The sequence below is a fragment of the Strongylocentrotus purpuratus genome, unplaced genomic scaffold (assembly GCF_000002235.5).
Source record: "Strongylocentrotus purpuratus isolate Spur 01 unplaced genomic scaffold, Spur_5.0 spur5_scaffold_12, whole genome shotgun sequence".
NCBI classification, from domain to species: Eukaryota; Metazoa; Echinodermata; class Echinoidea; order Camarodonta; family Strongylocentrotidae; genus Strongylocentrotus; species Strongylocentrotus purpuratus.
In genome coordinates, this window is record NW_022145597.1 from 22,934,096 (window position 1) to 22,957,154 (window position 23,059).

The following is a 23,059-nucleotide window of genomic DNA, read 5'->3' on the forward strand; positions in this document are numbered from 1 at the left end:
CTGCGCGAACTTTGGCCCGCCTACCGGAAATGGAAGCGCTCAAGCCACGGCATTGAAATAAAAAGTCTTTAAAAAACATGATTAATATACATGCTATCGTTAAAATATCACATTATAACTCATGATAAGGAAAATGATTTTTAATACCGTTTTGATGACAAAATCTCATTCGCGGTTTACTATTTAAAACTTGACATGAACGAGGATACAATCTATGGCCAAATAATGGCGGAAATGGTGAGTGACAAACATCGAAGTTTTTTATTTGTAAACAAAGGTTATTGTTTCACAATTTGTTAATCTTACTGGATTTTAATATTGATATAGTCATAAACTCTCAACTCTCTTTCTTGATTTGTTTATAAGTTTACTTTGTGTTGAACCTTTGTTGATTGTTATCGTGAAAGGCTTGACCAAGCTGAGTCCCGTGCGAATATTATTTGTCCAGATTCATTCATTCATCTGTTCATTGTGAGATCGTGCTTGTGCAGTGGTGGTGGTGATGATGGTGATGATGATGGTGTCTGCTTACAGTTGTGAATGGTGCCCGAGAGTGAACAGAGAAATGAGAGATGAGACGAGAAAATGAGGCTATTCCAAGTGATAAATATCTTGCTCTATCTGCTGGCTATATTGTAGACCGAATTTTCCGTCTCTTTCGTTCGTTAGCCTCTTATTGGGGTAGGGTCGGCTCTCTCTTTAGAGACGGAAGCCGTTTATACACATGTCCTTGCTAACGCCACGGCCAGTCCTGGTCGTAGCGTTTTGCCCCCAAAATCCCCCAAAATGTCATTTTACCTCGAGCATGTTATATTGTAAATTAGGCCTAGGCTATAATAAATCAGTTCCACTTACCAACTTGACTGAAATAATCAGTTTAATAGTCCCTTTTTAGGAAATTATGGGTCAAAATCGGAATCCATGTTGAAAAAGATTTTCAAAATGGATTTCGATTTTGACCCATAATTTCCTAAAAAGGGACTATTAAACTGATTATTTCAGTCAAGTTGGTAAGTGGAACTGATTTATTATAGCCTAGGCCTAATTTACAATATAACATGCTCGAGGTAAAATGACATTTTGGGGGATTTTGGGGGCAAAACGCTACGACCAGGACTGGCCGTGGCGTTAGCAAGGACATGTGTATAAACGGCTTCCGTCTCTAAAGAGAGAGCCGACCCTACCCCAATAAGAGGCTAACGAACGAAAGAGACGGAAAATTCGGTCTAGCTATATTGTTGTTTTAGAAACGAGTTATTCGTATTCGTCTGCAGCACTTGTGTGTGGAGTGGACTGGGAATGAGGAAATCAATGCGCATGATCAGGATGATGAAAATTGAAAGTTGAAACGAAGCACAAAATGGCGGTTTTCTATTTCATAATAATGACAATTTGACAATAATCTCTGCCCTGCCTATGTGATTTGCATGGGCTACTAAATTAATGTGCACAATTGTGAGGACATTCTGAAGCCATTCACTTGTGTGAATTTGACTGGTCTACAAATTCGCAAAATTATTCATCGGTAGACGTTGCACAGCCTGTTTGGACGACAGACTCGCATTTTGGAAACCCAAGAAAAGGCTCGTTCAGATATGATGCAGTAAACCATCGCTAAAATAGGAATTCCTCATCCTGCTTGTCCTGCTCCATTCTATTTTTTTCTTCTCCTTCCCCTTCTTGTCTCCTTCTTCTCCTTCTTTTCCCAGTACTCCTCCTTTTCCTCCTTCTCTTCCTTTCTTCTAATTCTTCTTTTTCCTCTTTCTCTTCTCCCTCTTTCCATTCTCCCTCTTTCTCTTCTCCCTCTTTCTCTTCTCCCTCTTTCTCTTCTCCCTCTTTCCATTCTCCCTCTTTCCATTTTCCCTCTTTCTCTTCTCCCTCTTTCTCTTCTCCCTCTTTCTCTTCTCCCTCTTTCCATTCTCCCTCTTTCCATTTTCCCTCTTTCCATTCTCCCTCTTCTCTTCTCCCTCTTTCTCTTCTCCCTCTTTCCATTCTCCCTCTTTCTCTTCTCCCTCTTTCTCTTCTCCCTCTTTCTCTTCTCCCTCTTTCTCTTCTCCCTCTTTCCATTCTCCCTCTTTCTCTTCTCCCTCTTTCTCTTCTCCCTCTTTCCATTCTCCCTCTTTCCATTCTCCCTCTTTCCATTCTCCCTCTTTCCATTCTCCCTCTTTCTCTTCTCCCTCTTTCCATTCTCCCTCTTTCTCTTCTCCCTCTTTCCCTTCTCCCTCTTTCCCTTCTCCCTCTTTCCATTCTCCCTCTTTCTCTTCTCCCTCTTTCTCTTCTCCCTCTTTCCATTCTCCCTCTTTCTCTTCTCCCTCTTTCTCTTCTCCCTCTTTCTCTTCTCCCTCTTTCCATTCTCCCTCTTTCCATTTTCCCTCTTTCTCTTCTCCCTCTTTCTCTTCTCCCTCTTTCTCTTCTCCCTCTTTCCATTCTCCCTCTTTCCATTTTCCCTCTTTTCATTCTCCCTCTTCTCTTCTCCCTCTTTCTCTTCTCCCTCTTTCCATTCCCCCTCTTTCTCTTCTCCCTCTTTCTCTTCTCCCTCTTTCTCTTCTCCCTCTTTCTCTTCTCCCTCTTTCCATTCTCCCTCTTTCTCTTCTCCCTCTTTCTCTTCTCCCTCTTTCCATTCTCCCTCTTTCCATTCTCCCTCTTTCCATTCTCCCTCTTCTCTTCTCCCTCTTTCCATTCTCCCTCTTTCTCTTCTCCCTCTTTCCATTCTCCCTCTTTCCCTTCTCCCTCTTTCCATTCTCCCTCTTTCCATTCTCCCTCTTTCTCTTCTCCCTCTTTCCATTCTCCCTCTTCTCTTCTCCCTCTTTCCCTTCTCCCTCTTTCCCTTCTCCCTCTTTCCATTCTCCCTCTTTCCCTTCTCCCTCTTTCCCTTCTCCCTCTTTCCATTCTCCCTCTTTCTCTTCTCCCTCTTTCTCTTCTCCCTCTTTCCATTCTCCCTCTTTCTCTTCTCCCTCTTTCCATTCTCCCTCTTTCTCTTCTCCCTCTTTCTCTTCTCCCTCTTTCCATTCTCCCTCTTTCTCTTCTCCCTCTTTCTCTTCTCCCTCTTTCCATTCTCCCTCTTTCCATTCTCCCTCTTTCCATTCTCCCTCTTTCCATTCTCCCTCTTTCTCTTCTCCCTCTTTCCATTCTCCCTCTTCTCTTCTCCCTCTTTCCCTTCTCCCTCTTTCCCTTCTCCCTCTTTCCATTCTCCCTCTTTCTCTTCTCCCTCTTTTTCCTTTCCTCCTTCTTTTTCCTCTCCTTTTTCCTCTCCTCCTTTTTCCTCTCCTCCTTCTTTTTCCTTTCCTCCTTCTTTTTCCTCTCCTCCTTTTTCCTCTCCTTCTTTTTCCTCTCCTCCTTCTTTTTCCTCTCCTCCTTCTTTTTCCTCTCCTTCTTTTTCCTCTCTTTCTTTACTTCTCCTTCTTTCCTCTCCTATTATGTTACATTGATATAGCATGTGACATAGTAATACATTTCAATGTGCTCTTCCTTTTCCTTTCCTTCTCCCCTCCTTTTGTTCTCTCTTTCTCCTCCACCCCCTCCTCTCCTCTCAAAGGGGAATTCCACCCTGGGATCAAGCCGGCTTTGATACAAGTAGTTCATTTTGCATTATACAACTGGTTCAAGAATGCAGGCAATTTAGAAGGTTAAATTGTGCCACAAATGGAGATATTTTGAAAGCACACTTGATGGTGTCATTTGATAATGAAAATGGAGGCCTCCATGACTCAGCTTTCGCCTCCATGACTGAGACTCTTAAATCAGGTTTGTGCAAAAGAAAAATTCGTAAGTTGTTCTTCATTTCTTAAATACAGGTCGACACGTGTACTACCACCACACTAAGCCAGGCGGAGCTAGGGGGTTGGAGTGAGGATATCTCCCATGATGAAAGCCTAGAGTACCCCACCCCGTCCAGTATGGAGCTGGTACCCTACACCCCGCCCCAGCTTTACGGGCCCTTCCTCCCGCAGGGATTGGATGCCGGCAACGGTATAGATAGTTGTAAGTACGCCTTGGTAGAAATTTGTTAACCCCTCATCCATATTAAATGAAACATGGTCTTAGACTTACTGGAATAACATTTATAACTATGATTCATGGCTGACTTTAATAGGCCTTTCTACTGGAAGGCTCGCATGATCTGCAACCATAATTTTGCCATTCACCTTACAGTTCAGAATTTAAGTCAGGAAGTATTTTCCTTGCTAATGACATTTCTATTTCTTCCAAGTGGACTTTTATAAATGGAGTATACCGTAAATCTCTCTTAATATTTTTTTTTAAAGTTTTGATTTATGCCCGGCGCTATGTCTGGCAATGTCTGCGTGTTGACTCACCACTCGGAAACTAGAACAACACTCAAATTTGTCTGTCATCTTGGGTTTGAAAGTAATCTTTCTAATAGATCTCAATATGTAGTTTATAATAATAATTCATGGTGTACCACAAGGTTCTATCCTAGGTACTCTACTGTTTTTAATTTACATTACCCCGGTAATTCAATGTTGTTTCTCTTCATTTGCAGTTCAAGCTTCTAGTACTATGCCTACCTCTTTCATGGCAAATGATGGAGACGCAGCCACATCTCAGGGATCTGATACTAAAGGTGAGTACAGACAAACCTTTTAATAATAATAATAGCTAATTCTTATATAGTGCTTTTCAGGACCGAAAGCACTCTCAAAGCGCTTTAAAGATACATACAGTGCGTCCCAGAAAAAACGAAACTGTGAATTATCGATGTTTTATCATAACTTATTCACAATTATAATTGATAAATGACACATATTTGTAAAGCTTAGATCCTCCTCTTTCATTTGATGCAATATGATGCATATTTAACGCATGAGTGATTAAGATGAATTTGAAGAGAGGAAACCAAAAAGTCATTTGGCGGACGGTATCTGAATTTCAAAGAGAAAATAACATTTCTAGAAAGTTGAGTTTTTGCCCTTTCATATGACACCTCAGTCAGGAAAAATGAGCTAGGAATAACAAAGTTCTGTTTGTTTAAAGTAGTGCTTGCATAATTTTATTAAACGAACTTGTTTTCACTGGCTGCCTGCCGGAGCAAAAAACGGAATTAACAAAAGACTTAACTCCGTTTTGTTGACAATCAGCTGTAGACGAAAGACTTCATGCATGATTTCCTCTCTTCAAATTCATCCTAATCATTTATGCGTGAAATATGCATCGTACTAGTTGCATCAAGTGAAAGAGAAGGACCTAAGCTTTCCAAAAATGTGTCATTTATTAATTATAAATGTGACTAAGTTATGATAAAACATTGATAATTCACGGTTTCGTTTTTTCTGGGACGCACTGTATATTATTACCCCGGTCATCGGATTTAGGCTTACCCGCACACAATGTATGCACATTCTCCACTCCCTGGGGAGCATTCCAGCCAGGCGTCATTTTTACAAGCGCGCACTTTCTCATCTAAACACATTAGCTTTCGCATCCTACTGGGTACCCATTTAACACCTGGGTGGAGAGTGGCAAATGTAGATCAATGTCTTGCCAAAGGACATTAGTGCCGCGGTGGGACTTGAATCGCGGACCTTGTGATCCACAGTCCTGTGACATATCTACTCATCCACAACACCTGTGTAAAAAGACCACCTACCTATTGTAATCTGTCCCTGAAAAATGTATACAGTCACATCTTAGATGTCTATTCCAAAAGACAATTACAGACAAACATTTATAGTGTGCACCTTTGTATGAAGACCACCTTCCAATTGCGATATGTGTATGTTTCCTTTAAAAAATACTCTGTAAGCAGGGTGCTACAAGAATTTTTTTCACCACTTGCCCTGTCGGGCAAGTGGGTTTTCAATTTACTTGCCCAAACAATATTTCCACTTGCCCAAAACTTTAAAGCGAAAAAGGACTCGAGGTTAAAGCATTTATTATCTCGTAATGATAAGTTAGTGTTTTAGATAGCAAATTAATGCACATACATGTACAGTGTAACTGTACTGAATAATAACCTAATATGTCAAAGAAAATGGTCAACAAAGGATGGTTGAAGGTTTAAAAAACGCATTTTATTGATTCTCCATAAATAATCAGATTCACATGAATCTCGGCAAGGTAGAATGGTTCAAGCAGGTTTAAGTTTTTAATATTCAGTCATGTAAAAAAGCATAATGACCCTGTTGTAAAAAATATGATACAAACATGTCATTAATGGTAGCCACATGTACCATGGTGCAACATCACATGTGTGTCTGTGCAAGCCGCTGTCATTTGGAAACGTAGGCTAATTTTCAGCTGTTAATAATTTGGGTCAACTCTTCCATCAAGAAACGTCATGTAAATAATGGGTAATCAACTATTTTAAATAAAGTACGGACATTTTTATTTCATCATTCACTGCTATAAATATCATGCCAAAATTTGTAAATTCTTACTAAATAATAATATTGAAGATATTTTACGATAAATCTCGGATAAGTATGCGAAAACTAGACTAAACAACGTCGCTAAAACCATGAAAACAAAACAACAACGGCTTATATTCTGGGGGTCTCGATACTATTATCAAAATGACTCGCTCGGTCGGATCTTGAGACCGCAGTAATAAATTGAAAACGAGACAAAAACATTCATCTGATTTATATGAGCAGCGAGTTTTAAATAATATGTTCACAATCATTAACAGTCATTATGAATAAATATCAAACATTTGACTTTTTGTACTTACTAGAAAATCCCTGTTGTTTATTCCATTCCGATTCGCACGTGTTCATTTCCCTAGAATAATGACGTCATATTTGGCGTGATTCAACCAATCGGCAATCAGAGAATAGCAAAGGCCTGTCGGTGCGGCCTGCAGAGCTAGAGAGAGAGAGCGCGAATAAGCTCGCAGCTGGTACGATCGCGCTAGCTGTCTCTAGCTAGCTCACGGCCGGCCGTGCGTGGAGGCGGAGCGGCATTCATGGCTTGAAGTGTCACTGTTGCATGCGCGCTGAGCTAGCTGAGCTGGCTAGCTGTCTGTGAAGTTTTTTCGAAATCGGAACGATCGCTTTTTTGCTTCTGGATTTTGACGACGGGTAAGAAGTTGACGGGTGAATGGTAGAGTTCTTGGACACTAGGAAATTACTGTAAAAGTATCACTTGCCCGAATCGGGCAAGTGATAATTTGATTTACTTGCCCGACGGCTCAATTTGGTTGCCCCGGGACGTCGGGCAAGCGGGTTTGTCGCGCCCTGGTAAGAAGTACATACAGCCACATAACAGGGGTACAGAGAGGTCCATCCTTCTCAGAGGCCCCACTCACAAGCAAGTATAGCTTTTTGGGGTCTCAATTGGGATCATGTTTGTTCGTCATGATTGCTATGTCTGGTGTTTTTAAATAAACTGAACTGAACTGAACTGAACAATACAAAAGACCAGTACAGACAGACCCTTTTCTTGACAGTCATTGTATTTGTCCGTTCATCTCCATTCAGATCCTGATGCAGTGCGGGGCATGTGCGGCCTGCGGAACATGGGCAACACCTGCTTCATGAACTCCGGTCTCCAGTGCCTCCTGCATCACCCCCGTCTCTCCGTCTACCTCCTGGACCATGACGGGCTCCCCGAGGAGGGCATGGCCAGCCACTTCACAGAGCTACTGCAGAAGACCTGGGCGGGAGAGTTCAGCGTGCTCCATCCCAGCTCCTTCAAGGATACCATGGGCTTCATTCATCCGCAGTTCAAAGATTTTAGACAGGTAAGGTGGTTGTACAACACATGGTCTAGCGACAGTTCGAACCCCCAACAAACAAAAATTAGCATGGAACTATGCCAAAACGTAGCCTAAAACCGAATGGCAACCCTAACTCTGTATATGTTATGAAATAAAGTTTGGAGCAATGGTCGTCAGCACGAATGTCTGAGTACCTCTTCATATGTATCTCTTCCTTCCTCAATTTTTGTTCTCACAGATTTCATAAAGAAATACCTCCCCAATTTCCACTTCTTCATCTTTATTTCATTTTCATACATCCTAATTCTTTCTTCAAGTGTGTTTTGTTTTGAGTGAGTATTTTTGGATTAAAGCCCCACTGCACTTCTCAAAGCTACTTGCGCCCTCTATATATCAAACAATGTCTAATCGGTGACCATTGGTCCCCCATGATCCCCTTTTTCTTATGTTAATTGAGAGCCGATTTGATGAGATAACCACCTGTCAGTGACCTTGTAGGGAGGTCTAATCCCTCCTGGATAAACTAGTGTAGACAGGCTTTAAGACTAATATCTACATGCATGTAAATAATTAGTCATTTGACTCTTATTTCTTGGAAAGAATATGTTCCATCTATGAGAGTACACCTGGGACCTGTTTCACAAAGCCTTTTTTTCAATGAAAAATGACAAAAATCAATGACAAATCTGCTGATAACCAATCAGAAGCAAGGATTTCAGTAGCTTATAACAAAATCTGTAATTTGTCACTGACCATTCCCCTGCACACTCCCATTTCCCCCTTCCCCATTCCCCCTTTCTTCTCTTCCCCCCTTCCCCCCCTCCCCCCCCCCCCTTTCTTCCCTCCCCCCTTTCCTCATTTTCCAAGAAAGAATATGTTTCATATAAAATTTATTTCCTCTCCGCAGCATGATGGTCAGGAGTTCCTTGCCCTTCTCCTAGACACACTCCATGAGGAGCTCAACCAAGCCAACCGTCCAGCCAAGAGCCAGTCTCCGGCCACCGACTTCTCTGAAGAGTCCAGCGACTCCCACTACGCCTCGGAAGCCTCAACCTCCAAGCTCAGCGAGCTGGAGGCGCTCGACATCGACTCGGGCAAAGAAGAGCCCCTGTCGACGAACCAGAACAACATACGCAACAAGATGGATGAGGGTGAGGAGGAGGAGGAGATGGGCAGTCCTGAGATGGTGGGGGAGAGTAAGGTGGAGGAGGGGGAAGCGGAGGAGAGGAGAGATGGGGAGGAAGGGGCAACCGCGACCAAACTCCCCAGTATTGCAGAGTTCTACATGAAAGACGTGAAGACTCTCAATACAAACATGTTACAAGGAGAAGAGGTGAGTTACCTGCCACAGAAGAAGAAAATCAGGGGGAAATGGTGTATTTGATGAGTTTAGCTCCCCTAAAAGGTGTAATCATATCAAGGATCAGATGGGTAATGTATCACCATCACAAGATCCAAAACAAATGTGCATTTAGCATGACTGTATTTTGTCTTTGACACTGACATCCTAATAAATGGTCTGAGAGGCACGTGAGTTAATAGCTATATTAGGATATTGCTTTGTTTTGCATACATGTTTGTTGTTTTTAAATTATTATTATTTTTTTTTGGGGGGGGGGGGGGCAATTGTATATTGGATGTTCTTCTAGCATATATTCCTTATACATGTTTCTTTTTAAAAATATAGATGTACCCTCAAGCATTGTCATTTCCATGGACCTTTAAAGGAAATCTATGTATTTCTCATCTTTTCTTTCATGTAGATATCTCCTTCTGTCACCGAGAGCAGTGACAAGTTTCCCAAGAAGGACAAATCCCCTACGCTGTCTTCCATTCGAAACCCTATGGATCCTATCCCCGATGCCAACAACAGGTCTATCGGCAAACCCAAGAAATCAAATGCCCTGGCTGCCAAAAAGAACAAGGCCAATCTACGGAGCGGGGCCAACAACCAGGAAAAATCCTCTGGCGACGGTGACAGTCACCAAGAAGAACCTGACCCGATTAAGAGGATGAAAATGGACCTCAACTCGGAGAGTATAGCCAAGATCTATAAGGAAACTAACGGCTTGACGTCGCCGATGAAGTTCCACGATTACGTGACATCGATGGACGACTCCAAGTCGGTGAATATCTTCACCGAGAAGATGACCAATAAACTGGCCGAGCTGGAAGGGCCAGCGGACAGTACCACGGGGATCAAGGGTCAGATCCTTTGCAGAAAGTTTGAGGATACCCCCGTGGAGCCGACGACGCACAGCTCGAAGCATTTCGACAATGAGAAGCTACTAACGAGCCCTCGCGCCGCGGATCTTCTCGACAAAGCGGGCCTGGACACCAAGTTGGGGCTGGGCTTCTTGCCTAACAATCAGCAGTATGTTGCTGCAATGTGCAAGGCAAAGGAGGATCTCGGAGAGAGGATGAAGGTCGAGTCGTCATCTTCCTCATCAACATTGACCGCAGAGAAGGGGATGATGATGAAGGAGAGAGAAGGGGAGATGGAGTGGGACATGCATCTACATAGAAACCAGTCTGTCGTTATTGATACATTCCAGGGACAGTTTAAAAGCACTGTAAGTCCACATTTTAAGTTTACAGGAAGTGCCAGTTAAATTTTTGTGTACACCTTGGACTTTAGTCCTCCTATGAAATCGGAAGTACATCTTTTACTTTTGAATGGTCCTTACATCAATTTTAGGGGTAGATCTTGGACTTTTGACAAACTTTTGTAGAAACCAGTCCGTTATTATCAATACATTCCAGGGACAGTGTCAAAGAACTTTAAGTTATTGTAAATCCACATCTGAAGTGAAGTGGAGGGGAAGGGGGAAGGGGGAGGGGAAAGGGGGAAAGAACTTTAAGTTATTGTATAGAGGGCGTCGTCGAGGGAACATCTAACATTATCTAGACTATATGTACCATATGTGAATGAGCCTTAAAGTCATTGTGGAGTCTACAAAGAGTACCAGTCTATTTTCAGGTTATATCTTCAATTTTTTTTGGTACATTTTTTGATGTCATTATTGCTTTTGAGCAGTAATAATGAATTCTTATGACATGGCGTAGATATGCTCTTACATTCGACCATTTGTGCTCTATCAACAGGTCGTGTGTGCTGTATGTGGCCATGTTTCTATTATGTTTGAGCCTTTTATGTACCTATCAGTGCCTCTGCCTCGTGCCATGGATAAACAACTCAGTGAGTATCAACCCTCTTTCATTCCCCCTGCCCTTCCTTCTTCCTGTCTCTTTCCCCCTTCCCCCTTCCCCCCTTCCCCCTTCCCCTCCACTTCACTTCTCCCCTTCCCACTTTCCCCATCCCCCTTTCCCCCTTCCTCCTCCCCCTTCCCCCTTCCCCTCCACTTCACTTCTCCCCTTCCCACTTTCCTCCTCCCCCTTCCCCCTTCCCCTCCGCTTCACTTCTCCCCTCCCCCCTTTCCTCCTTCCTCCACCCCCTTCCCCCTTCCCCTCCACTTCACTTCTCCCCTTCCCATTTTCTCTCTCCTCCCTTCCCCCTTCACATTTCCTCCTTCCCCTTCACATTTTCCCCTTCCTTCTTCCTGTCCCTTTCCCCCTTCCTGTCCCTTTCCCCCTTCCTCCTCCCCCCTTCCCCCTTCCCCTCCACTTCACTTCCCCCTCCACTTCACTTCCCCCTTTCCCCCTTCCTCCTCCCCTTTCCCCCTCCCCCTTCCCCCTTCCCCTCCACTTCACTTCTCCCCTCCACTTCACTTCTCCCCTTCCCATTTTCTCTCTCCTCCCTTCCCCCTTCACATTTCCCCCTTCCCTTTCTATTTCTTCATCTCTCTAAAACACAGACTATGGTCTGATTTTGGAAGAATTTGCAAAAAGTATTTGGTATCAACATTCAAACATGTATAATCTTAATGGATAAGGCTCTGAGTAGGCTATGAATGCTATTAATACACAGATGTGCATTCTGATTTTTCTCTGACAAAGTAGCGTGCAATACCTCAACATTTCGTAGGGAAAGGACTAATTTCAATTGAACAATAATATATTGTTTAATAAAAGCCTGAAGGGCATTAATTCATCTCCTATAATACAGAGTTGACGCCCTTCTAGGCCCTGTTTAATTAACAAGTTGCAGTAACTGTTATAAACTTTGGAAATTGTGGCATTTGATTGGCTGAGAGCAAATTAGTCATAGATATTTAGCATTTGTTTTTTATTTTTATGCAAGTTTTATATTTTACATTATACAAGTTTTATGAAACAGGGTCCTGGTTCTATTAAGATGAAATATTCATAAGTTATATGCAATATCCAAAAAGGTAATTATCATAATTGGTATTACTGATATTTCCTTCATTTCATCTTTCAGTTGTAACAATCATCTCAAGCCAGGGCCACTTACCAACCAGACACCTCGTAACGCTCAACCGCTTTGATTCGGTACGGGAGCTCCGGCAAGCCTTAAAATTCATTATCTCAGGCATCAATGGGGGAGAGGAGGAGGAGAGAGATGTGATTATAGCAGAAGTTCTAGACCATCATGTCTCTAAATTTTTGGTGAGTTTTGTCTGTTTAAAGGCATCGTTTAACATTGTTAAATCTGAGATGCACGGCCCTATGTGATATGGTGAAATATTGAAGCCCTAAAACAAATCGCACTTCAAAATGATCAAGAAGTGCCTCAAAAAATTAAAAATCTTTTAGTGATCAGTTTCACCATTCTCGTTTTCCCAAATAGACTGTAGTGTTATGAAAACCTTCAGGAAAACGCAAAATTTGGTTTCGATTTCCAATCATAAGTATCTTGATAATCAGACAGGCGATTGGCTTGTAAAAGCCATGGGGTTCCTGACTGACCTAAAGGTTTATAATTATGATTGCAGCATGAGCTAAATCCAAGATTTTGTTTCAGAATCTGAGACAAAGTTACCGGATCCCTTTAAAGTTGAGGTTTAGTGATTATAGATAGTGATTTAATTTTGATTTGAGTTTGGATAGTATTACCCTGGCTTTAGCATCAGATATATTCATTGTCTCCGAATAAATCAAAATTATATTATTGATCTCTCAACAGTATGTAAATATATATATATATATATTACTATCAATTTAGTTTTGCTTCATATCCTACTTTTCATTTATGTAGTTTCCCTGAACCATGAGGTAATAGGGCATAATGGAATAGCATCATGCCTGCCAACCCTTCCGAATAATCCAGAATATTTTGTTTTTGGGGATTTCTAGGACCTGAAAATCGGGAATATTCTGAATTTTCAAAATTTCATTTTTTTTTGTTGTTGATTTTTTAAAAATAATTTAAAAAATATTTTATTAATTTATTTTGTGCTAAAGCCAAGTTAAGCTTGTTTTATAATGTGCTGCAATTTGAGAGTTCACGTATTGTGTGCATTGAATGGCTGCATGATCGAGCAGCGAATTTGTATTCGCTTTTTGGTACAGATTTACCGCATATTGCCAGTTACACTGCTGCTGCAAGTGCGATTTTCGAAGGCATACCGTGCTAAAAATTCTTAATTCTTATTTTCAAATTTTGGCAGGTATGTAGCATGTGCATCTTTACTTGGGGACAAAATCATTAATTACCAAGTCCTTTAGATCAGACTTGATAATTTTCTATTATCCTGTTTATTCCTTTTCTAAATATTTAGTGTAAATGAACAAACAAGCATTCTTAGCTGATTAATCTCTATTGTTAATATCTGTATGATTTACAAAGGTATAATGTTCTTATTCTGTGGCGTCTGTTTTCAATCTTTTTCTTTCTGAAATGAAGGAGGATGGCATCCAGTTACGTTACGTCAACGACTGCTACCGCTTGCTGTATGCCTTTGAAGTCAGTGGCAATGCGAGGGAACGACTGTACAGCAGCCTCTGTCCGGAACAGGGCGACGCCACCGGGATCGCGCAAACGCAATCGAACTTTGACCTTTACATGAATGAACACAGCAATATGAGTTCACAGAGCGATGATGTCATCACACACATGGGGGATGCCACGCCCCCTAGTTACCAGGCTGTCACCAGCTCATGGGACATCGAGGTTACCACGACAACGGATGAGCTCAGTGGCATCGGTGGTATGGTACAGCCACCTGATATATCGTCCACGTCAGGTCTAGACAGTGCGTACCCGTCCAAAACCATGCCGTACCAGAGTGATGTCTTCACAAACATTTCGTATTTCAGTCCATCCGATAGCACGAACTGTGAGGGGTCAAGCTCGTTTGAGGGGACGCTGGCAGACAGTACAGACGCTGCAGAGAAATCATCGAGTCTGGAAGCTGTTCATGGTTCATCGAGTGGGGTTGAGTTATGGGCAGACAGCCAGAGTGAATCGATACCGTGGGTCGCCAGGCAACCCGAAGACATTGTTCCGGCGAATAGTCCAACATCGGGGGTCATTGCTTCGTGGAAATCGTGTGCAATATGCTTGGAGGAACTGCCCCCTCACCAGCTGTTAACCCATCAACCATGTGGCGGAGTACTTTGTGCAATTTGTATGGAAGTAAGAAATTCAATTGTTATGCCATTCAAAATGATAGTGATGATGATGATGATGAAGATGATTAAGACTGATATTAATAATGATTGTGATTGTTTTTCTAATAGTAATGATGATAAAGATGAAGAACATTATGATAATACCGATATTAAAGATAAAGACCAGTTATGGTCATGCGATTGCATTGTGAAAGAAACGTTGTGGAGTCGATCAGAAAAGGTTGATCATCTAGCATCTAGTGCAAGGTTCTGGAATCATCAAAATGATAAGAAATTTGGCCCATTCTTCATAAAGTTACAAGCACTATACACAGAAAGATGTATATGGGACTACCCTATATCTCTCACAGACCATGAGAGAAACAAATTTACCAAATATATGAATTAGTAGGCGGTTTCCCGGCAAAATATTTTATCATCATGTATTAGTAAAAACATATTCTTTCACATGATTGGTAATGAGAGCTTCCATTTCATTTTTTGAAATTGGGGCATTTCCAATACTGGTCTTTACCTTTAATGATAATATTAATGGCGATTATGATTTATATATGTAGTGGTGCATCTACAATTGCTATAACAATGATATTATTCAATGAAATTACATGAAAAACAGTATTAGCTTTTTAACAGGAAATCATCTTTAATATTACATCAAATTGACTGTGTCTATTTTGTTTTCCAACTTTCCAGAGAGCTGTGAAGCATTATGGCGACCAGACTGTCAATTGCCCAGTAAGTATTAATCGTTATCAACCTCGAATTTTAATGATGGGTTTTCCAGTTTGTTTTGATCTAATCAATTTTGAAAATTTTGTTTCACCAGGGGACAGTCGTTAAAAGAATGCGATTTGATGAAACAAATATATTTTTTTGGTTAATGGGAATCACATTTTTTTCTATCCAATATAAGCAAACCTGCTCCATCAAAATTTTGTCCCCAAATGAGTGGAGATTTCTCCCGATTCAATTTAAAATTTAAAACAAAAAATTGATTTAAAAAGATTTATAATATATATTTTAGTTTTTCTCTGTTAAAAAAAAAAAAAAATCTGCATCACCTCTGGTTAACTTTTGCATTGGCAATTTGCAAAACTGAACTAGGTAATGGATCATACTTGCACAATAAAGTTTACATATAAAGCATAAAACAAAACAAAGTTACTGATACATAGACAGACGGCAAAATAAAAGGGGGAAAAAAAAAAAAAAAAATGACATCTTGAACTGAAATGCAGCACAATGGACATGACAGTTATTATTTGTGATTTTAATTTACATTTGTGATAACGGTTTTCATTTTCCCATATGTACCCCCTCTTTTCACTAGGTGTGCCGTCAGGAAATCGACCCAGCTACGGACTACGTTGCCATGGCAGGGGCATCGACGCCCAATCTCATGAAGCGAGTCCTGTTGCTATCGGTTACCTTCAGGAATGATACGGAAGAGGATGGGGTGTTAAGAGTAAGTGTCATTTGTGGTGTTAAGAGTGAGTATCACGTCTGGTGTTAAGAGTAAGTGTCACGTCTGGTATGGTTGCATAGGTGCGTTGAGGAGCGATGGCTCAGGGGTAGAGTGGCGGTCTCGTAACCAGAAGGTCCCAGGTTCAAAACCAAGTTGATGCGCTAGTGATTGTTGGTAAGGCATTAATTCTTATTACCAAGTCCCCAGAGACAACTTAAAGCCATCAATAGCCTGATGTTTTGCTAAGCAAACATCCTATGGATAAGATATTTGGATGTTTAGTATTTAACATGGCTGCTGGCAAGAACCCAGGGGCAAAACATTAAAAAGTGATATGTTTTTTATTATTGTCTGTTTCATTTTGTATCTGTACTCTTCAGCTTAATCTGTTAGGACACCCTCGTGTGCTTTACTCACTGAACGAGGTTAGCGGAGAGGAGCTCTTTAGTCAGGTGGAGAGTGTGATGCCTGTCCATGCTCCCTTCTCACTTGTACTCTCAGATTCACAGGTGAGTGCTCCAGATCTTAATAATATACTTGAGTTCCTGTAAAGATCAAACATAAATCCATACAAAATTCAATGTATTGATATGTACACATGAATAGCATCTGCCAAATAATTCTGAAAGATAATCTGTATTTTGTTCAGTAATGAGGCAAGTAGATAAAGCATTCCAGGTCACACACATTTGTGAATGTACAACATTGTCCCATGTGTACATTTCCATGTTGGACATTTCCAGAGTTAGGCCTATGCAGGGTATGCAGTCTTTGGCAAGTTGCAGTTTCATTTACATTTGGTTTGCCTAAACTTTACTATGAACAATATGTCATTATTACATGATAACAATTCACAATTTTTGTTACGTTTCAGAATGCAGAAGTGTTTTAGGGGATAAATTTTCTAGAGCTTATAATACATTCAAATATATCACAATTGTATAGAATGACTATCCAGCCAATTTTCAAAATGTACCAAAACTTTGTAATACCTTTAAATGATGCCTTTAATAGAAAGATGGAAATGATTTGAATCTTTCATCTATCATCAGGGTCTAAGCTGCAGCCGATGCAGCTTTGATCTCCACTGTTCAGGTTGCCAGCTGGTGAGGGAGGTAGATATTACACTCAACTCAGACGATCACCTCACAGTGGTGTACCATAACCTCCCCTCTGAGATAGTGGACTCAACCAGCAGGGTGTGCGAGGACCAATCGGTGGGCGACTTCCAGGGCAGTGAGCCAATCACGCTCAGGGACTGTTTCCAAGCATTCACAGAGAGGTAGGTTGTTGGGGGTCTAGTTTGAGGGATGTTGTAGGGTGTTTGGCAGTATGGTGAAGAGTTTCAAGTTGTTCATTAAAAGTTAGCTGAGACCAAAGATATTCACCTTAAGGTCTGTAGTCAATATATGAAGGAAATGATATCTTATATTCATACAAGCATGGAAACACAAACATACAGTAAAACTAGAGAATTTTGCGACATGAAACTCACAATTTCTTAAACAATTTCTTAAACAATGCTGTTTACACACTAAGAAACTTTCATGATTTTATTGTTGTGTCATTCAAGTATTTCACAACATTTTTATTTCTCGAATCTAAACCACATGCTAACATTTCATCTGTGCAAAAGTGTCCGGTTTGGCAGTATTTAGCAAAACAATTTATTGGAAATTGATCCTTTTATTGAGTACAACAAGTTGAGTTTATATAACAAGTAGGTTTGTGACCGTGTATCATGTATGATTTCTCATAGATCATTGACCCTGTTATGTAATATGAAAATGACTTTGTGAATATATTATTACTTTGTAAAGTAACCGTCTCAGCCTGAGCGGTTGGTCACTTTTCATATGCCAAATAGATTCAGTTATGGCATAACTTTACTCCTTTTGAGTTGCTATGTAATGTATATATTACCAATCACCCTTTTCAATTTGTTTAAATAATCAAATATTTTGATTCCACAGCGAGACATTAGATGAACATAATCCATGGTTCTGCCCAGAATGCAAGAAACCTCAGCCCGCAAGTAAAACCATCTCTGTCTGTCGCTTTCCAGATACCCTCATTGTCTACCTCAAAAGGTAAGTTGATGTCAGAGACCAGGCTTCAACATCATATGCTCCCTCACAGGTGTCAGCTGCAACAAAAACATCACCAAAACTTGATGGATCTTTAACTGCCCACAGTAAAAAAAAATGATGCCTCCGCCATAGAGCGATTATACAAACCAAAACAGGAGCAATTTTTAAAATTCAATTTGATTGTAATCCATTAACAGGTTCTCAGGATATTGTCATTACAAACCGTTTTTTATATACATGTATCTTTGACCCTAAAATCAGATCATTTGCTCTGCAAGATACATACATGACCCAAGTTTGGCGGAAATCTACTAATTGGTTCTTGAGATAACGCGATCACAAGAACGAACAGACAACACGAAAACTTAATGCTGCAAAAAAAAATTATGTGTGAATTGATAGCAAGTAGACGTAAAAGGAAAATAAGAACTGTGTGAAACAAAGACCCTAAGCATGCTCACTTATCCCTGTCGAGAACCATGGAAATAGAAAGTTCTGTGGTATTTTCAGTACACCGTAAGTTGAAGAGGTGCTCAAGGGGTATGTGACCGACTATGCCAATTTATGCTTAATTACAAAATTTAACTTTTTCATAACTTCTCTATTGTTTATCAGATTTTCACCTGACTTTTTACTGATCTATTTTCTGCATGTTATAAAACCCAACTCTTTTTCAATGTTGACTTCCCTTTTAATCATTGAATCCTTATTTCTTGTATTTCAGATTCGTGTTCCATCAAGCCATGAGCACCAAACTAGACAACAAGGTTCTCTTTCCTGTAGAAGACATGGATGTAGGGGAGTACATGGGCGTCGCCACCCCTCAGGAAGACTTGGTCTATGATCTGCAGGGTGCGGTCAGCCACTTTGGGGGTGAGTGGAGTCCGATTTAACAGTGCATAAAAGATTCTGCAACATTTGCTTTGATGGTGGTTGCTTTTAACCCCAAAGGGTCGAGCGTGCCCCCCTCCCTGGTTAAGGTTACAGTTTATCCTTTTTGAGATATCAGTGTTCTCCATCTTCTATCTTCTCCATCTCTCTCTCTCTCTTTCTCTCTCTCTCTCTCCCTTTCTCTCTCACTCTCCCTATCTCTTTCTCTCTCTCTCTCTCTTTCTATCTCACTCTCTCTTTCTCTACCTCACTCTCTCTTGCTCTCTCTCTCTCCCTCTGTCCCTTGCAATCGCTATTTACCGTTTACTTTGTATCAGTGCTGCCTTTTCATCTAAATGTCATTGTATGTCTTTGAGATGGAATAACAGTACAACCCCAATAAATCTCCTTTCACTTCTTGCATTTGAACAGGTGTGAATGCTGGCCACTACACTGCGTTCGTGAAGAATCCCTGGTCAGGGCAGTGGCAGTACTGCAATGACGAGACGGTATCACATCAAGAGCCTTTAGAACAAGATGCTTCCAATGTCTACATCCTCTTCTACTCAAGAAAAGGTATGTTGTGTCATGTTTTAAAGCCCCACTGTCCTACTTGTAGCTACTTTCATTTCATGATCATGGTATTAGATGCAATTTTCATTTCATGATCATGGTATTAGATGCAAGTTTCATTTCATGACCAGATTAATTTCATTGCTTCATTCTGTTACATTTTGTTACATAAATTACTAAGAGTAATCTATACAGAACAGAGAGATTGACACTGTCCTTCCAAAAGTCCCTTCCAGAATTGGAACCAAGTTAAGCCAGTTTTAGCTTGGGCTGTTTTCCAGAATATGGGCCATAGGCATCATTCTTTTCTTTTCTTTCACCAAACTCTCATAGTATCTGATACATTACAATTCAAACGCTCATTCTCTCCTTTGCATCATAGGATCCTACCAAGACTTCACCCTTCCACCACTTCAAACCACCAGTCCCAAGACGGATGAAGGTGTCGCCCGTTCCGCGCCCCCTCCCCTCGTCTGTTCCTCCTCCTCTGCCTCCTCCTCTTCCACCACCTCCTCGGCGGCACCCCTCTCAACCCCGGAGACGAGAATGGAAGAGTCGAGCCCCATGGAGGAGGACCAGCAAGCGTTCATGGAAGGTACAGACCTGGAGAAGCTTATACAGGAGCTGAACAAGGAGGACAAGTCCACTGCAGCGGCGGAAGAGGGGGGCAGCAGTGAGGCAGAGGGGAGGGAAGCTGATGCTACTCAGCAGGAAGGCATGAACTCTGAGTCGCTGGATTAGAGTGGATTTTTGAAGATGAGGTATGAACCAGAAGCCAGTGCACTGGATCAATGAGACTGCTGACCAGGGACCCGTTTCACAAAGCCTTTTTGCAATGCGAATGACAAAAATCAGTGACAAATCTGCTGATAACCAATCAGAGGCAAGGATTTCAGTAGCTTATGACAAAAACTGTCATCTGACTCCACCTTGAAGATTGTAGAAAGCATTTAGAAGCAAGGACCCAAGGAACCATTGAACTGGGTCATCAAGGTTGCTGCTATAGATTATGGTGATTGAAGTGAGCTAGATAGATCTCTTTAGGACTTCAAGACTGATGGAAGCAGGAGCCATTGAGCTAGGTCATCAAGAATTCTGCCCTGGAAACCTTCAAGGCTAACTCCATTTCTGAAGTAGATGATGGTGATTGAAGTGAGCTACATAGACCTCTTTAGGATTTCAAGACTGGTGGAAACACGACCCAGGATCCATTAAGCTAGGTCATCAAGAATTCTGCCCTGGAAACCTTCAAGGATGACTCCATTTCTGTAGTAGATGATGGTGATTTAAATGATATAGAAAGACTTGGTTAGGTCTTCAAGATTGCTGAAGGCATGGACCACGAGCCATCATGGATGAAAGAGGATGACTCCATTGCCTATCCGATTCTGGTAACTGAAGATAGAAGAACAACCTCTCTGCATTTCAAAGTCTGGAGCTGTTGAATGAATTTGGTCGGTGATGTCTTTGTGAAGGCGTGGTTGATATACCAAGTGTTTCAATAACGAGGACATCACTATTTGCGATTGCTGATTACAGAACGGAGGTAGATCACTGTTAGGGCACCAAATGGGAGTGACTAAAATTGGACCAGAGGTTCAGTTACAAGGAGTTGTTCCTTGCGGCTTGGGTGTTTTCAGGTCTTTGGTTGAAGACCGTTTCGACAGCAGTTTCAACAACCAATATTTACTTTGTGAGTGTCGACAGTTACTTCCATTTCGAGGAAAAACTTGTCAAGGGTCTTGAAACCAGTCTCCTGTTAAATGTGATAAAGCATTCTGGTAACTCAAGAGTTGTTGGATCTGTGTTGTCTGCCAAAGACCCCAAGTACATGTATGGGATGATATATGAGGGAGGTTTCTGTGCTATTAGTGGTCCGTTTTCATCTGTTGTGTCGCGCGTGATACACAGAAAAACAGGAAAACTAATTCCAGAACAAAGAAGGGGTGATAAGCTGGAAAAATCCAAAGATATGATTGATGATTGTTGTAAACTTTTGAGGAAATATGAAATAGACAAGGGGACTTTGCGGCTCTGACTTACAGAGGAGAAACGTTTTGTAGCATATTATTTCAGACAATTTGTGCTACCCACTTTATTTAATATTATGAATTGGTGTAAAACGTTGTTACAATCACTACAGCACATCAACTCAAACAATCGCCTTTGTTTGTTCAGACAATCTGTGCTATACACTTTATTTCATGTAATGAATCGGTGAAAAACGTATTTACATACTGTACAATCACTACTACAGCACATCAACTCAAACAATCGCCTTTGTTTGTACGTACGAACACATCTGTGTTTTCGTACTAGAATTTACACAAATCATATGCAATGGAGCGAACCAGTGTAATATTTTGTACAGCCAAAATCACGTTTTATTGATCATGTATTATTGTTGTTATGATGTTTCAATGTGTGTGAACACTGGTATGTAAGTTATGCTGCAATCAACTTAAATGATGTCATCGGTTGAGGGAGCCAATGTAGGGACCATTTTTTGTGCATGGATTTCAGTTTGAGACTACTTTGTTCACTACATCCCTTTTGAATCGGGGCACAATGCATTTCATGTGGTGTCATAAAAAAGTTTTTATCAATAAGGACTTACAATAACTGTTATAAGCTACTGAATTCATGGTATTTGATTGGCTGAGAGCAAAATTGTCATCAAAATTTAGCATTTGTTATTGATAACAAGTTTTATGAAACAGGGCCCAGGTTGCCATTTTCCAAACCTGGGTGGAGAGGCACAGTTCTCAACAAAATGCCTCGTCGGTATGTTTAATGAACTATAGCCCTTGTGAATACAGGATACAGTACATTTGCTGGGATTTGACTACCAGTCAGATGGCCATTTTCCAAACCTGGGCCCCGTCTTACAAAGAGTTGATATCAATCGCAACTATGTACATAAGAGAAAGCAGACTGCAAACCTGCGATTGATTTGGATCAATCGCAACTATTTGTAAAACGGGGTCCTGGCTAGGGAAAAACAGTTCCCAACAAAATAGGGGGGCAGGCACAAAAACCAAAATGCACCGTAAACATGTTAAGTACCTCATGTGCACTTGTTTCTCAAGCACACAATGATTTGTATTCTTTGTGCTCTTGTGTCATCATACTGAAAGTTTAAAGGGGCTGTTGCATGGGAAATACTGGTTGACGCCATCTACACGTATGTCTTCTTTTGGACAACTGCACGTAAACGAATGGACTTGATTAACTGGGTCAGCGCACGCTAGCGTTGGCGAAACAGACCAAAGTTCTCCTCACGCTTCGGTTTCGGGTATGTTGCACGCATGTGAATACGTAGGCCTACTGCAATCGCGTCCTCTTTAGTCGTATTATACCCGATTGGCCCCGGGTCAGGCCATGGGAAAGACACATAGTCTCGTCATGCTACAGCCCCGTTAAGATGTCATGCTACAACCCCTTTAAGATGAATTCTTGACAATCAAGGGGGAAATAGGAATGAAATGCTGCAGTTAAATTTTCCTGGATGATTTTTAATCAAGGTCTTCGCTGTCAAATATGGCTGCAAGTGGAATATCATCTCAAAATTGAATTCTTTAATTGATTAGTGCAGCTACTTGGGATGATTGGTTTACTTAGGAAATTCGGTGAAGGGCACTGCACACTTAACATCCCAACTGTGATTAGATTTTTGAAGAAATTGCAGAAGAATTAGACAAGACAATTTAGAAATTCAAACTTTTGTTGAAGGCTTGGTCACAACTAAATTCAACTAAAATGTAATGACAAAGATAACACTACATGTTAATCTAGAAAGCGTCTGATGCTCACAAATTAATACTAATGGCCTTTAGCGCCGATTTGTTTGGATCAAATCCTTTTTCTACATGAACAATCCATTTTATA

At 41.0% G+C, this 23,059-nt stretch overlaps 1 protein-coding gene across 2 annotated transcripts; it reads left to right on the forward strand.

The window, feature by feature from the left end:
• Nucleotides 1–158: 158 nt before the first annotated feature.
• On the forward strand, nt 159–22,966 carry LOC583829. Of its 2 annotated transcripts, XR_004063572.1 has the most exons (18): nt 159–237; nt 3,795–3,981; nt 4,505–4,585; nt 7,440–7,702; nt 8,586–9,011; nt 9,442–10,251; nt 10,784–10,877; nt 12,021–12,208; nt 13,446–14,177; nt 14,867–14,908; nt 15,504–15,638; nt 16,019–16,147; nt 16,691–16,920; nt 17,612–17,728; nt 18,453–18,601; nt 19,031–19,174; nt 19,554–20,253; nt 20,392–22,966. XR_004063572.1 is itself a non-coding variant. In XM_030982138.1 (17 exons), exons 1-17 carry the CDS (start codon nt 196–198, stop codon nt 19,910–19,912), a joined length of 4,128 nt encoding a protein of 1,375 aa, XP_030837998.1. In that variant the 5' UTR covers nt 159–195; the 3' UTR covers nt 19,913–22,966. The 2 variants fall into 2 exon arrangements, 1 of the variants encoding a protein (XP_030837998.1); XM_030982138.1 differs by having other exon boundaries at nt 19,554–22,966.
• Nucleotides 22,967–23,059: the final 93 nt, after the last annotated feature.